The 16,973-nt window shown below is 41.3% G+C and overlaps 1 protein-coding gene across 2 annotated transcripts in view; it reads right to left on the minus strand.

Moving 5' to 3' along the window:
* The window catches only part of sbf2 (SET binding factor 2), an 857,151-nt gene that overhangs the window by 315,218 nt on the left and 524,960 nt on the right, over positions 1–16,973 (minus strand). For both annotated transcript variants that reach the window (XM_072466526.1, XM_072466525.1), the window contains exons 13-14: positions 14,133–14,231; positions 4,270–4,474 (exon numbers count right to left, since the gene is read on the minus strand). In XM_072466526.1, the coding sequence (XP_072322627.1) occupies positions 4,270–4,474; positions 14,133–14,231 (304 nt within the window). The remainder of the gene's footprint in view (positions 1–4,269; positions 4,475–14,132; positions 14,232–16,973) is intronic.

Below are 16,973 nucleotides of genomic sequence, written 5' to 3' on the forward strand. Positions count from 1 at the left end.
TGTGTGGGTTTCCTCCGGGTGCTCCGGTTTCCTCCCACAGTCCAAAGATGTGCAGGTTAGGTGGGTTGGCCATGCTAAATTGCCCTTCGTGTCCAAAATTGCCCTTAGTGTTGGGTGGGGTTACGGGGATAAGGTGGAGGTGTACGGTTGAGTAGGATGCTCTTTCAGAGAGCCGGTGCAGACTCGATGGGCTGAATGGCCTCCTTCTGCACTGTAAATTCTATGATCTATGATCATACCAATTTACATATATTTGCACAATTCATTCATCCACTTTATTCCAAATACTGGGCACATTAAGGCACACAGCCCTAAGGCTCGTCTTTTTAACATTCCTCTTATTTTTCACTGCGGCCCTGTTTGATTCTAGCCCTTGATATCTCTGCCTATCACTTTTCTTATTTCCCTTTCTGTCCTTGGTTGTTGTCTGTGTTTCCCCCTCCTCTGTCTCTTTGTATAAGTTCCTATTCCCCTGCCATTTTAGTTTAAACCCTCCCCAACCACTTTAGCAAATACTCTCCCTAGGACATCAGCCCTGGTCCTGCCCACTTGTAACCCATCCAGTTTGTCCTGGTCCCACCTCCCCCAGAACCGGTACCAATGTCCCAAGAATCTGAAACCCTCCCTGTTGCACCATCTCTTCAGCCACGAATTCATCTGACATATCTTGTTACTTCTGCTCTGACTAGCACGTGGCACTGGTAGTAACACTGAGATTACTACCTTTGAAGCCCTATTTTCCAACTTACTTCATAACTCCCTATATTTTGCTTTTAGGACCTTATCCATTTTTCTTACTCATGTTGTTTATAACAATGTGTACCACGACCACTGGCTGTTCACCCTCTCCCTCCAAAATGTCTGCCAATGCACCTCTACTGTCTTGCCTTTTAACCTAATTTCCCAGTTCATTTTATCATTTTATCGACTATCCAAGCTTTTAATCTAGTTTCCCAGCTCAGTTAGCTGCGCCTTCTACTCTTATAATTATCTTCTTTCAGGTTTAAGAGACTAGTCTTAGACTCACACTTTCTTTCTTCAAAATGAACTTAAAATTCTGTTATGTTATGATCACTTGAACTGAGAGGTTCCTTTACCATGAGATTATTGATTAATCCTGACTCATTGCACATTACCATGTTTAGAATAGCCTGAGCCTTGGTTGGCTCTTGAACATACTTTGCTAAGAGACAGTCCCAAATATATTCCAAGAACTTGTTTTCCAGTCTACCATTGCCAATCTGATTTGCCCAATACCCATGTAGATTAAACTCACCCATGATTATTGCAGTACCTTTCTTAAATGCCCTATTTATTTTTTCCTGTACTAACATGTAACCACTGTTGGGGGATGATAGGGACTATAAACTACTCTAACAAGTGACCTCTTATCTTTTCTATTTATTATCTCTAAACAAACTGATTAGACATCATGTTCTTTTGATCCAAGGTCTCCTCTCACTCCTTGACAAATGACATCCTTAATTAATAGACACCCCCACCACCTTTTCCTAGTTTCTTGTCTTTGCGAAATGTCAAATACATTGCGCTAGTTTGACGCCGGTCAGCCATGCTTTGCCCCTTCGGAAGTGGCGCAATCGCGTTGTGTGGCGCACGCCGTTGCAACTGCGTTGGCATGTCATCGGAAGGCCGACCCGCGATGCTCTGCCCCTGATGGCCCGAGTTCCTGACTACGCGGTTGGCGTGTGGTCTGAGTGGTCGGGAACCCGGCTTGGCGGCTGTGGCCTGTGAACAGCGCCGCCCCACTCAGCCGGGATCTGTGCCGCTGGCGGGGCCTTCCGTGAGGGCTGCGGGAACTGGTGGGGGGTGGCCTGTGGGGTCGCGGATGATGGGTCGGGTCAGTGCACGGCGCGACCGCTGCAGGTCGTCACCGTGTGCATGCATGGCCCGGGACCCTGCCATTCACGCCGCGGAAGCCGGATGTTTCACCCGGCACCGCTGCTAGACCCTCACTGGTCCCGGAATCAGTGAGGGTTCGGCGCCAATTGTGCCATCATAAAACGCCCGCAGATTCTCCGTTTGAGCCAGCACTTAGCTGCTGAAATGGAGAATCCAGCCCCATGTCTCTGAAATGGCTATGAGGTAAAACATATTCATCTCCATCTGTGCTGACAATTCATCCATTTTGTTCTTAATGCTGCGCATATTCAGATATAGAGCCTTTAACTGTGTCTTTTTGCCATTTTTGCAATCTCTGGCCTTATCTGCCAGTGCAAGTTTACACACTCTGTCCCTTGCTGCCACACTCTGGTTATCATGCCCAAATTGTTGCCCTGCTCTATTACCTCGTGGTTTCCCTTTGATTTACCACACCTCTCAAATGATTCTTCCCCTCCACTATTCAGTTTAAAGCCCTCATACGTATGGGTGGTCCCTACAGAAGTAAACACCTTTAAGATTGATGTGTCTCATAAGAAAATTCCTGGGGGTGGGAGCGTAAAAGTAAACCTGGATGCGTAACACATGCAATCATAAGGTACATGTAAACTTTTCATATTTACTTTGGTCAATATACAATCAAGTTTGTGTTTTGTTTAAAAAAAGGTCAAGTTTATGGTACAGCTCTATTGGTAGAAACGAGGTGTTCAGACTTCTCTTTAAATGTTAATGCTCCCTAATCAGATTGTAACAAATTCTTGTAAAGATTTCATGCTTAGCACATCACATGATAATGAAATCATAAATAAAATTTGAATGCAGAAACATATATTTTTAAATTATAAACGCATAAGGATGATAAGCACACATTCCAGAATATTCATTTTCAGAATGTTTAATGATTAACAAATGGGTTGGAAGCTCATATGGAGTTGTTAGAACTTTTAAATAGAGAACTAAAAGGCATAGTTGGTTACAACATTATCTGAAAAGGGCACAGCGTGAATTGAATCATAAATGTGCCATAAACAAAAACAGTTAGGTTTCAATTCTAGTTTCATTTAACATATGAACATAGGTCTTCTCTGGATGACAAGTCATTTTCAGTTAAATCATCAGATTCAGGGCAGCACGGGGGCGCAGTGAGTAGCCCTGCTGCCTCACGGCGCCGAGGTCCCAGGTTCAATCCTGGCTCTGGGTCACTGTCCGTGTGGAGTTTGCACATTCTCCCCGTGTTTGCGTGGGTTGCGCCCCCACAACCCAAAGATGTGCAGGCTAGGTGGATTGACGATGTTAAATTGCCCCTTAATTGGAAAAAATGAATTGGGTACTCTAAAAAAAAATTTTTTAATCATCAGATTCAGTGAAAACTAAGATCGAGGTCTAAGCAAATGGAAGGAGGAAACTTTCATGCACCACTAAAATAAGAGCTGCTCTGCATCGTGTTGTGCCAAAGCAACAGCAGATCTGACAATAGTCAGGCTCTCAGGTGTTTTTGTCTAAGGGTATTTTCTTATTGCGTGAAATGTTCTGTGGGAATAAACAACTTACAAAAAAATCCAAACAAAACAAAAACAAACAGAATGTGACTCTAACATTTCTCGGACTCGAGTTGGAATACAATGTAGGCACATGAAATGGAAAATTCCAGTGTTAATTTTGGCAGTAACATCCAAAGGAACAGAAGTTCACAGGGAACAAAAACTGACCACAGCATGGGACTAAGTGACTCATGTCAGAGATTGATAACCGCAGTACGGAAATTAGAAATATTATAATAGTCCAGGAGTTATGAATTCCAGACATTATGCTGATTGCACATTGTTGGGAGTTCAGGGAAAGCTCTGAACTGCATTTAACCTGTGCTATACCTGACCTGGGATGCCTGAAAAGAACAATGAGTTCATACAGTCATCTGTTTAATTCCACAACCTCACCACTCACAATTTATTTTGTAGGGGGAGAGGGATAGGAAGAGTGCTTTGGGACAGGATGACTGGAAGAAAAAAAGGAACATATACCTTGAAATAAATATTACTGGTTTATACTTAGAATTGTGAAATTTTACTATTTTTATGTTTTAAAAATCACAGGTACCATCAAAAACGTAGGGAACACGCTTACACAGCCCACAGGAACAGTGCCAGTTACTATTCGTATCAGACACAACAATAACTGCTTAAATCATCCATAAATTGTGTATCAAACAAAGAACAGAAGCAAAATAAACAGGATAAAGGAAAATACAGGTCACATCCTCCAGAACTCTTTTATATCTTGACAACTTGATTTCCAAAGCATTCATGAACACTATTTTTAATGTAGACCAGAAGTTCAAGGTTATCCTTAAGGCAAAATATTGATACGCACCAACTGGTGGGCCAGCAGGCACGATGCACTTTTTCTCAACCCGAACAGCGGGTGGTGAATTAAGGTGCTTGGAGAGACCTTCTTGGAGAAGAGCCTGTACTTTGTCTTCATTTATCTTGGGAAATGGAAGTACGTGCACCCTCATATGTGAACCTTCGGTTGGTTTAGGCACTTTCTGAAAAGCCATATGTGGATTTGGATTTTCCTATAATATTTTTCAAATGGAAAAACAGATAATTAAATTTCAATGCTTATGAAAGGCACCTACGGACAGTATACATGAGATCACCATGTGGCATGTACCCCCTTATAGTACCTCGTTGTGCTGCAAGAAATGCCAAGAAAGGTGATGAATACATTTTTTAATAGATAACTCTTGGGCCAACACTTTACTGTTCCTTGAAGTTGTTATGGTAGCTAGTTATAGCTAGGGGTATAATAACATTCATCAAGGCATTACTACCTTGATCGGGCCGCTCTTTGGAATGCTGTTGTCATTGACAGTTGCTTGATGAAATAAAGTCAGCAGGGATTTATTAAGGGTAGTTCTTATGTTTGATTGAGTTTTGAAAAAGTCGCTAGCGTGATGGACAGGGGTGTGCAGGCAGCTGCTTTATAAATGGACTTTCAGAAAGTATTTGAAAAAGTAATGAACAAAAATGAAAATGCTAAATATTGGAGGCAACATTGTGAATTGGAAGGTAGGAGACACCAAGTAGGGATGAAGGGAATATTTTCTTGTTGCACAGATATGACCAGCGGTATTCCATAGCAATCTGTTCTGGGGCTGCAGCTTTTACCGCATATATTAATGGTGAAAATGGGAGAGAGGAGATAGTGAATACTCTGCATATGATTATAATAAAGATCGAGATCATATATATTTTATTACTCAGGGAACTATGGGTTCTGGGGATAGAGTGAGTATGATCTAGTCAAATGCAGAGCAGGCTTGCAAGGTCAAATGACCTCCTGTTGCTCCTATTTCTCTTGTTCATTATATGACCTCAAGAGTTGCATTAATCCTTTTTTCTAAATCTCGGACTTTTGAAAATTGTCAAGTGTCTGAAAACAGTATTGGCAGAATTGCTGGTAGCCAACATTAGAATAAATTAACTGAAGTTTTTAATTTTAAAAATGACATTAACAGATCATCAAAATAAATCAACGAGAACTGAGCCAGTTGAAATAAACCTCAGTAGGGCAATACTGAAGCACAACTATTAGTGACACAAAAATACCAGTGTGTGAAAGTATTGCTTCATTAACTTCACAAAAAACTAAAAATTTCCAAGGGATAATTAAAGATTATTTTTTGAACTATGAACTGCAATATTAAAATACTTGCTGCAGAGGTATCACTAGAAATAATAAGGTAACGCAGCATATTTTGAATACAATTGCTATCAATCATTTAGGAAATATTTTATATGGATTGGGAGCAGCTTACATGACATAGAGGACACTGCAACAAATTTTTCCAGGAGAACAACTTCTCAGGCAATTTATTTTGCCCCGGTGAGGAAGACAGCAATATTGTACTTTATGTCATAGATTATCATAGATTATCATAGAATTTACAGTGCAGAAGGAGGCCATTCGGCCCACCGAGTCTGCACCGGCTCTTGGAAAGAACACCCTACCCAAGGTCAACACCTCCACCCTATCCCCATAACCCAATAACCCCACCCAACACTAAGGGCAATTTTGGACACTGAGGGCAATTTATCATGGCTAATCGATCTAACCTGCACATCTTTGGACTGTGGGAGGAAACCGGAGCACCCAGAGGAAATCCACGCACACACGGGGAGGATGTGCAGACTCCGCACAGACAGTGACCCAAGCCGGAATTGAACCTGGGACCCTGGAGCTGTGAAGCAATTGTGCTATCCACAATGCTACCGTGCTTGAGGTTGAACAGATAAACATTGAAAGGTAGCTCATAGTTCAAATGATTGAACCACAAAATTTAATTTATTTTGAAGATAATTACTACCTAACCTATATTGCTTTCCAGTAAGAAAATAAAATTGAGTATACACTACACCTGAACAAACAAAGTTCCAATTCACACAGTCTACTATTTAATTAACTAACCAATAACTCAAGTATCTTGGCACAAAAGGACCATACTACCTTCCTTAAAAAGATGCTGAAGATGCCCGCTAAACTGAATGTTTTTTGTTTATTGGATTACTAAACATAACAGCAAATTTAAATTCCAGCCCTGATGTTCAACTCAGCTTATCTCTAGTTCTGGTCTACGCTGTGCCAATTTTCATTTCAGTTAATTGGCACATCTTTCAACTTGAAAAAACGCACTTCTTCTTGGAAGAGTAAGCCGATGGCAGAGGGAAGTTTGTGATTCAGACAGTTCCAGTGTCCCTGCTGTATGAGGCAGCAATGGGATCTACTAAAAATTAGAAAAGAAAACATGTGTGTATGATGGGATAAGAGAAGGAAAAAATATACATTTAAAGTAATAAAAAACAAACAAGAAAAACTAAATCTGCACGAACAGATCTAAAGGTTTGTTTTTCCCGCCCAACAGGAGGAAACGTATTTGTATTCACAAAAAATCAAGTAATGTCAAATAACCTCTTGGACTTCAGACAAGCCTGAAGAGCTTCCAGATAATTCTATACCAACTTCAGATGTGGAAGAAAAATTGCAGTCATGTGAATTTACTTGACACCAATCTCAGTGATCATTATAAATAAATCAAAAGAAACCTACTATTCTCAACAACACTAACTTTCATTTATATAGCGTTTTTAACATAGTAAAACATCTCCAGTGGCTTCATAGGAGCAATTAGCAATCATATCCTTGAACTTAAGGATATGAATTTTACAATTGAAGGTTCAACAAACCAGCAGCTCATGTCGGTCAATAAGCAGAGGTCATTGGTGAATAGGACTGTGCAAGTTATAAGGATTCAGGCAGCACACCTTTGGATGAGCTCACATTTATGAAGGGTAGAAGATGGGAGGTCACCTAGAAGAGCGTTGGAATAGTCAAGTCGAAACATAGCAAAGCCATGGATGAGAGTTTCAGCAGGAGATAAGCTGTGGCAGGGACAGAATTGGGTGGTGTTACAGAGGTTAAAGAATGTGGCCTTGGTGATGTAGTACATATGGGCGGCACAGTAGGTTAGCACTGTTGCTTCACAGTGCCAGGGACCTGAGTTCGATTCCCAGCTTGGGTCATTTTCTCCCATGTCTGCCTGGGTTTCCTCCAGGTGCTCTGATTTCCTGACACATCCAAAAGATGTGCCTGTTAGGTGAATTGGACATTCTGAATTCTCCCTCATTTTACCCAAACAGGCGCCGGAGTGTGACGACCAGGAAATTTTCACAGTAAGTTCACTGCAGTGTAATGTAAGCCTACTTGTGACACTAATAAAGATTATTATATTATATGTGGTTGGAAGCTGATTTTGGTCTTAAATACAACACCAAGGAAGGGGGCAATGTGCTTCAGCCTCAGACAGTTGTTAGGAGATCAGAGTCTGTAACAGGGCCTGAAGATATGTTAAATGTGTTACAGAAATTATTTCATTATTTCAAAAGAATTGCTCAAAATGTATATCCATCAACCAATATGTAACCCTTACAACAATTCCTAACTCTAACTGATGAATTCTTTTGTATAAAATAAAGTGTATTTTTCCCACGGAGTCAATAATATAGAAAGAACGAACACTGCACTGCTTCTCATTTTATATTGGGGAGGTCTGCTGCAGACGCTAAAGAATAAAAAAAGTAAAATGTATTCTATTTAAAGTAATCAGTTTTTAAAATTTAATACTTGTTCTCTAATGAGACTTATGTGCATCTCACTGCACAATACTTTAAGATGTGCAATAAGATTCAATATCCTTTTGCAGAGCACAGCATACCATGCAAGATTCTTCCTTAATCTCTTCACACAACGTAAAAGAACCTTCTAGAACCTACTGTAGGGGAAATGGAGGCACAGCACGACCAATGTATCTGAATTTAGAAATCTTTAAATGTAGTAACAGATTTTGGAATTCCATATACACTTAAGTTGTTATGATCTTACCTCAACAGCAACAAATATTTTCCACTGACTATATTGCATATAGTTGGCAGCCTTTGTGGATTGTGTCTGATTGTATTATAATTAATGCAAAGATTGGAGTTCTTAGTTTGCCGTGATTAAAATCGTGGTCCTCTGTTTTTTTGGAAGGTAAGAGTGTAGCTATAATGTACCTTCGGTAGGTGAAATGGTCTCCAAAGTGATACAAAAAAGGGCAGGGAAGACACAGTCTTCTTCTCAAGGTAATTGGAATTGTATTAAGAATAGCTATGGTTATATAGACATGAACAGAGAGCAAGTCAATGGATATTTTTTGGGCTGGAGAAAGTTTTGTAGTAGTGTTCCCCAGGGTCTAAACTGGAACCCTTGCTTTTCCTGATATGTATTAATGATCTGGACCTTGGTGTGAAGGGGACAGTTTCAAAGTTTGCAGATGACACAAATTTGGAAGCATCGTGAATGGTGAGGAGGACAGTGTGGAACTTCAAAAGGAGGTAGACAGGTTGGTGGATTGGGCAGAAAGGTGGCAGGTGAAGTTCAATGCAAAGTATGAGGTAATACATTTGGGTAGGAAGAACATGGGAAAACAATATAAAATAAGGGATGAAATTCTAAAAGGGGTACAGGAGCAGAGGGACCTGGGTGTCATAATGCTTGTTTGAGGGTTGGTGCACACATGGGGCAAATGGTCTCCTTCAGCGCCGTGACAATTTTTTGTCTCTATGACGGTGATGAACTTGAATAAATTAACAATGAGAGGGAGGAGGTATTAACGGTTTTAGCAATCTTAAAAGTGAATAAACCCTCAGGTCCAGATGAGGTGCATCTCAGGCTGCTGTGGGAGGCAAGGGAGGAGATTCCAGAGGATTTGACAATTTTCAAATCTTCTCTGACCACAGGAGGACTAGAGGACACCTAATATGGTACCATTATTCAAGAAGCGTGGAAGGAATAAACCAGGAAATTATAGGTCAGTGAGTTTAACTTCAATGGTAGGGAAACTATTGGAAAGAATTCTGAGGGGCAGAATTAATTTCGACGTGGGGAAGCAATGATGAATCAAGGATGGTCAACATGGCTTTGTCAGGGGGAGATCATGTCTCACAAATTGAATTGAATTTTTTGAAGAGGTGACTGGGTGTGTAGATGAGAATAGCCCAGTTGATGTAGCTTACATGGATCTACTAAGGCTTTTAAACAAGGTCTCGCATGGGAGACTGGTCAAGGTGGTAAGAGCCCATGGGATCCAAAATTGGCTTAGTGGCAAGAGGCGCAAAGTGATGGTCGAAGGTTGTTTTTGTGACTGGAAATCTGTGTCCAGTGGTGTTCCGCAAGGATTGGTGCTGGGTTCCTTGCTGTTTGTAGTGTACATTAATGATCTGGACGTGAATGTAGGAGGTATGATCACAGAAACATTGGTAGTGTGGTAAATAGTGACGAGGAAAGCCTTAGGATTAAAGGACGATATAGACAGGCAGGTTAGATGGGAAGAAGAAGGGCAAATGGAATTTAACTTTGAAACGTGTGAGATAATACATTTTTGGGAGGACGAACAAGGAAAGGGAATATACAATGAATAAGGTTATGGAGTCATAGAGAGCATTTTTGCAGCACAGCAAGAGAACTTTTGGCCCATCGGATCACACCAGCCATCAAGCACCTATCTACTCTAATCCCAAGTCCAAAGAAGTGTAGGTTAGCTGGATTGCCAAGCTAAATTGCCCTTAGTGTTCAATGATGTGTAGGTTAGGTGGGGTTGTGGGGCTACAGGGAGAGGGCAGGGGGCTGGGACTAGGATGCTCTTTCAGATGGGCCGAATGGCCTCCTTCTGCACTGTAGGAATTCTAAGTACAGAGGATCAGAGGAGTCTCGGTTGGCATGTCCATAGATCCCTGAAGGCAGCAGGACAGGTTTTTTTTTAATACTTCATGGGATATGGGTGTTGCGGCTGGGCCAGCATTTGTTGCCCATCCCTGAAGGCATTTAAGAGTCAACCACATTGTTGTGGGTCAGGAGTCACATGTAGGCCAGACCAAAGAACAAAGAACAAAGAAATGTACAGCCCAGGAACAGGCCCTTCGGCCCTCCAAGCCCGTGCCGACCATACTGCCCGACTAAACTACAATCTTCTACACTTCCTGGGTCCGTATCCTTCTATTCCCATCCTATTCATATATTTGTCAAGATGCCCCTTAAATGTCCCTATCGTCCCTGCTTCCACTACCTCCTCCGGTAGTGAGTTCCAGGCACCCACTACCCTCTGCGTAAAAAACTTGCCTCGTACATCTACTCTAAACTTTGCTCCTCTCACCTTAAACCTATGCCCCCTAGTAATTGACCCCTCTACCCTGGGGAAAAGCCTCTGACTATCCACTCTGTCTATGCCCCTCATAATTTTGTAGACCTCTATCAGGTCGCCCCTCAACCTCCTTCGTTCCAGTGAGAACAAACCGAGTTTATTCAATCGCTCCTCATAGCTTATGCCCTCCATACCAGGCAACATTCTGGTAAATCTCTTCTGCATCCTCTCTAAAGCCTCCACATCCTTCTGGTAGTGTGGCGACCAGAATTGAACACTATACTCCAAGTGTGGCCTAACTAAGGTTCTATACAGCTGCAACATGACTTGCCAATTCTTATACTCAATGCCCCGGCCAATGAAGGCAAGCATGCCGTATGCCTTCTTGACTACCTTCTCCACCTGTGTTGCCCCTTTCAATGACCTGTGGACCTGTACTCCTAGATCTCTTTGACTTTCAATACTCTTGAGGGTTCTACCATTCACTGTATATTCCCTACCTGCATTAGCCCTTCCAAAATGCATTACCTCACATTTGTCCGGATTAAACTCCATCTGCCATCTCTCCGCCCAAGTCTCCAGACAATCTAAATCCTGCTGTATCCTCAGACAGTCCTCATCGCTATCCGCAATTCCACCAACCTTTGTGTCGTCTGCAAACTTACTAATCAGACCAGTTACATTTTCCTCCAAATCATTTATATATACTACAAAGAGCAAAGGTCCCAGCACTGATCCCTGTGGAACACCACTGGTCACAGCCCTCCAATTAGAAAAGCATCCCTCCATTGCTACCCTCTGCCTTCTATGGCCTAGCCAGTTCTGTATCCACCTTGCCAGTTCACCCCTGATCCCGTGTGACTTCACCTTTTGTACTAGTCTACCATGAGGGACCTTGTCAAAGGCCTTACTGAAGTCCATATAGACAACATCTACTGCCCTACCTGCATCAATCATCTTAGTGACCTCCTCGAAAAACTCTATCAAGTTAGTGAGACACGACCTCCCCTTCACAAAACCGTGCTGCCTCTCACTAATACGTCCATTTGCTTCCAAATGGGAGTAGATCCTGTCTCGAAGAATTCTCTCCAGTAATTTCCCTACCACTGAAGTAAGGCTCACCGGCCTGTAGTTCCCGGGATTATCCTTGCTACCCTTCTTAAACAAAGGAACAACATTGGCTATTCTCCAGTCCTCCGGGACATCCCCTGAAGACAGCGAGGATCCAAAGATTTGGATCCTTACCAGGTAAGGATGACAGATTTTCTTCCAGAATGGACATTAGTGAACCAGATGGGTTTCTACAACAATTGACAATGGCTTCATGGTCATTATAGACTTTTAATTTCAGATTTTTATTGAATTCAATTTCCACCAATTGCCCTAATGAATTCGAACCCAGATCCCAAGAGCATTACCCTGGGTCTCTGGATGACTAGTCCAGTGACAATTCCACTACGCCACTGCCTCCCCCAAGAAGGTGAAGGCGGCATATGAGATACTTGCCTTTATTAACCGAGGCATAGAATATAAGAGCAGGGAGATTATGATGGGGCTGTGTAAAACGCTCTTTAGGCCACAGCTGAAGTGCTATGTGCAGTTCTGGTCATCAGACTATAAGAAGGAAGTGATTGCATTAGAGTTACTGCAGAGGAGAATTACCAGGATTTTGCCTAGGCTGGGGCATTTCAGCTATCGACAGAGCGTGGATAGGCTGGGATTGTTTTCCTTGGAGCAAAGAAGGCTGAGGGGGAGGCCTGATTGAGGTGTATACAATTATGAGGGGCATAGATAGGGTGGATAGGGAGGAACTTTTCTCCTTAGTGGAGGGGTAAATTACCAGGGTACATAGGTTTAAGGTAAGGGGCAGGAGGTTTATAGGGGGTGTGAGGGAAAATGTCTTCACTCCCAGGGTGGTTGGAATCTGGAACTCACTGCCTGAAAGGGTGGTAGAGGTGGGAACCCTCACAACATTTAAGAAGTATTTAGATGAGCACTTGAAACACCATAGCACACAAGGCCACAGGCCATGTGCTGGAACATGGGATTAGAGTAGATAGGTGCTTGATGGCTGGTGTGATCCGATGGGCCAAAAGTTCTCTTGCCGTGCTGCAAAAATGCTCTCTATGACTCCATAACCTAAGCTATGGCTCATAGAACATTGGTTGCTGTGCCCTTAAATCTGACATTTGGTCAGACCCATTTATGCTCATGAAATCAGGTAGGGCTTTGCCTATTGTGAGCTGTTGTTACCAACCATTTTTTTTCGAGTAATGTTCATTCTACACCTTTAAAGAGCAGACTGCTCTGCTGTAACTGGAGTCATGTTTTATAGGCCTCTCGTTTGTTATCACTGATCTTGAGGTCTGCAGGCAGGTCTATGTGCTGATCTCACAGAATAGAATTGTATCAGTAGATTTTGGTACATTCAAAAAATACTTTACTATGACCTATTCTTCAGGCGTTTTGAAACCTTGCTCCTACAATAAAGGTCATATCTAAAAATGCTTAATAAACAATAATAAATCATTGATTGTACTTGCTTGTCATCTAGATAAGAATACAAATATTTGAATGTGTAAATGTGCTGCCAATACCTACAGAGGAGAGGCAGAATGACACCCGATTGTTTTTTAGGGGGGGGGAAGTGGATGCAACAGTTTTGTTTCCCTCGGTTTTCAAAATGTGGCTTCATAAATTAAGTGCTGTGGCCAATATGCACCAATAGATAACAGGGCCTCTTGCTTTTGTTTTTTAGATCAGCAAAAAGGCTGAATTTCTGTTGCTGTTCCAGCTCGGATAACTCAATTTCCAGGTCCTATTTAATCTGACATCATTTCTGGCTGAGGAATGATCCAGCATCTTAAGTCATTCTTTTCCTTTCTCATTGGCCTCCAATGGTAAAAGGATAGCATTTCAAAAATCTGTTCCGATATACTGAGTCCTTACCACCCAAATTCTCCTCAAATTCTGTTCTTTCGGATATACACTGTGAGCTCCAGGGCTAAGTTTAAATCACTGCAAACTATTGCCAACACGGAGATCTAATCTGGGTGGAAAAACAAGTGCTTGACTTGCAATCATTCTAAATATACAGAATTTCATATTAAAGTTATCAAACTGACACATAGTGCACTAAAAAAAATATTTTATATTGCTTTGGCAAAGTCAGGAATAAATGTTAACAACAATACTGGTTGAAGTCATTTGAAAAAAACTGAACAGCAAATGGAACAGCTGGATAGGTTTAATATTAATGCTGCGTAGTGAACCTCTGGAGGCAATGTGTTTTTTTTTAATTGTAAGTGTCATTAACATTTCTAACTAGCTTCTAGTCTCAGATGTGATATAATGATAGCAAGAGAACATTTTAGGATTTGGTACATTTAGCATGCTCAACCGCCATAATTGGTTAGCATTGTTATTTACATTCTCACAATGCATGGTTAAGTACATTACTGTTAAAAACAAAGATTTTGTTTACGAAGAAACTTACGTTCTTGTACAGCTGTTCTGCAAGCTCTCGTATGTGTTTTAACATTTTTGGTGGAATTCCCTCCTCAGTTTTGATTCTCTCCACATCAAAAGCAACCAACTACAAAAGAGTAAAAACAGTAACAATTTATATCCCACAATTAGGAAACACTGCAACTGACTAACAATAAATGTCAGTGTCCATTTTAGAGCTGAAATATTTCTCTCAACAATTTACAGACGTAGGATCCTCCAAATAGCTTTAATCATTTACGAATTGATCCAAGTTTATTACGAGGAAAGTATACATTTAAAAAAAGAATCAACTTTGAAAAATCTGGTTGTTACTAAGAAAATTCAAAGGAAGTCTAAGGTCCACAGGGCAGGACACAGCCAACATTGAAGAGTAGGAGAGAAAATTCTGATCCTGTGAGATCCAGTCTCCTACTGAATCCTGGTGGTGCAAACCTGGTTCTCAGTACAAGTGGATGCTAAAAAAGCTCCTTATCTTAAGGTGACAGACAGAGGGGCACTCCATCAGCTCCTTCCAAAAGCCTTTACCTTTGGGATCAGGTTGCCAAGGAGCCAATGACAATAATCAGTTCTGTCCTCGGTCCATTTCCAGACTTGAGGATGCTGACAGAATCAATTTCATCCTAAGAAGCTTAAAATATTTCAAAGCAGCTATCTAAATTGCACACCTCAGGGGGCATGCAGAAGTATCAAAATAGTGCAGAGCAAATGCCGCATGATTACAAGGGACATGCATGGTGAATAAAGTGAGACTTTAGTAAATTGTTACAATAAATCACAGGAACATTTGATTGAAAGGAACAGCTAATAAGTTGATGTTTAAACTCAAGTTTATGTTATGCATAGCCATGAAGAACAGATTTTACTTCGTCAAAAAGAATGTGGTGACAACAGAAGAGAGATTTGGCTTTTGGCTTCCAATACAACCGTCTTACTTTTACTAATTTCCTTCAGCTCCACATTCTCCCTGGTCCCTTGAATCTCTACATCTGGGAGAATTCCTGTATTTTCTTTGGTGAAAAGTCACAAAGTTATCATTAAGCTTTTCTGACATTTCTCTATTCTCCATTCTCCTCACTGCTTGTAACGGACCCACATTTATCTTAGCCAAATGCTTCCTTTTTACATACCTGACATACCTATGGAAGCTTTTACACTTTGTTTTTATGTTTTTTTGCTGGATTGCATTCATATTCTGTTTTCCCTTTCTATCCCAGTTTCTTGGCCTTCTTTGTCTACTTAAAAACCTCCGAATGATCAGGGTTTATTAATCAAATACAATCCTTAACTTCCTTGGATTCCTTAGCTTCTTTAGATTTTGGAGTATTGATCGAATCCACTAGTTTCTGACACAGAGACAAGCACCACCACTGGAAGAAGTTGACAACATAAACAGCATAATTCAATTGCTTTTGAATGACAATTTTTGGAAGCTTAAAAGTATTTTAAAAGCCTATCGATGCTGAAATCTATCAAATATGCCGCATCTCAAGGGCAGCACGGTAGTAGTGGGTAGCACTGTTGCTTCACAGCTCCAGGGTCCCAGGTTCGATTCCTGGCTTGGGTCACTGTCTGTGCGGAGTCTGCACGTTCTCCCCGTGTCTGCGTGGGTTTCTTCCAGGTGCTCCGGTTTCCTCCCACAAGTTCCGAAAGACGTGCTGTTAGGTGAATTGAACATTCTGAATTCTCCCTCTGTGTACCCGAACAGACGCCAGAATGTGGCGACTAGGGGCTTTTCACAGTAACATCATTGCAGCATTGATGTAAGCCTACTTGTGCCAATAAAGATTATTATTAAAAGAAAGTCTGTCTATTTAAACTGTCTGCTCTATATTTTTCAGTAGAAAATACAAGAGCAGGTTCTCTTGATTGCATAGTGAATCTGTTCTTTTAAGGTTTGTAATTCTTTGAGACAGACGGTAACCGAAACTGAAAAGGAAAACAGGGAAAGGAAACTGACTCTCTCTATTTCTAAGGAACGAAAGCAAACTGAGATTTGGAAACCAAAACTAGAGGGCAGAACAAACCTGCTGGGTTGATATGAAACGACTCAGATCAATCCAAACTGGGTGGTAGTAGTTGATGAGTCCAGTGGTGCAGTATACACAAGCTGAAGGCGGCACAGTCCATAACCATAAGTTAAGAATAGTTTGCTGTAGCTGTTCCGGTTATTTGAAGATAGCATTCATCTACCTGAGCTGAGCAGGTTCTGCAGTTATGTGCCATTATTGGGGAAAGATTGTGCCCGTGGAACTCGGGTTGGTTGTGCACTGCTACTGGCAGGGAATCTTATTAGCTCCTAGAGTAGGACCTCAAATAGGTTTTTACCCAAGTCTGTTAACTAAATTCAAATTCCACTTGCTGCCATGGTGGGGCTTGAACCAGTGTCCCCAGAGCCTGAGGCTCTGGATTACTAATCCAGTGACGTTACCACTACACCACCATCTCCCCACAAATATTGCCATGAATAATGAATTTAGTTTACCAATGAAGTACATTTACAAAATAATATGAATTAGCACCACTGACTGAAAACTCTCATATTTAAGGCCGCAAACTAAGCATGAGTTTTCTTTAAGCAAAATTAAACAGAAGCAAAAGACTTGAAATCTGTTTCAATGTAATAAACATCACAAGGCTTCAGTAACTCTTGCAATTTGAAACACATGTCCGCGAGGAAAATTAAATTTAATATTCTTCAGCATTCCTCCAGCCTCATCAAATGATTGGATTCATGGATTCACTCAAAACCTTGAACTACTGGCATTGGTTGTATAATTCTCCAGTCCAAGCTATGTCTAAAAGACTAAGATGTCAGACAAAATGTGAA

This window comes from Scyliorhinus torazame, chromosome 10 (assembly GCF_047496885.1).
Source record: "Scyliorhinus torazame isolate Kashiwa2021f chromosome 10, sScyTor2.1, whole genome shotgun sequence".
Lineage (NCBI taxonomy): Eukaryota > Metazoa > Chordata > Chondrichthyes > Carcharhiniformes > Scyliorhinidae > Scyliorhinus > Scyliorhinus torazame.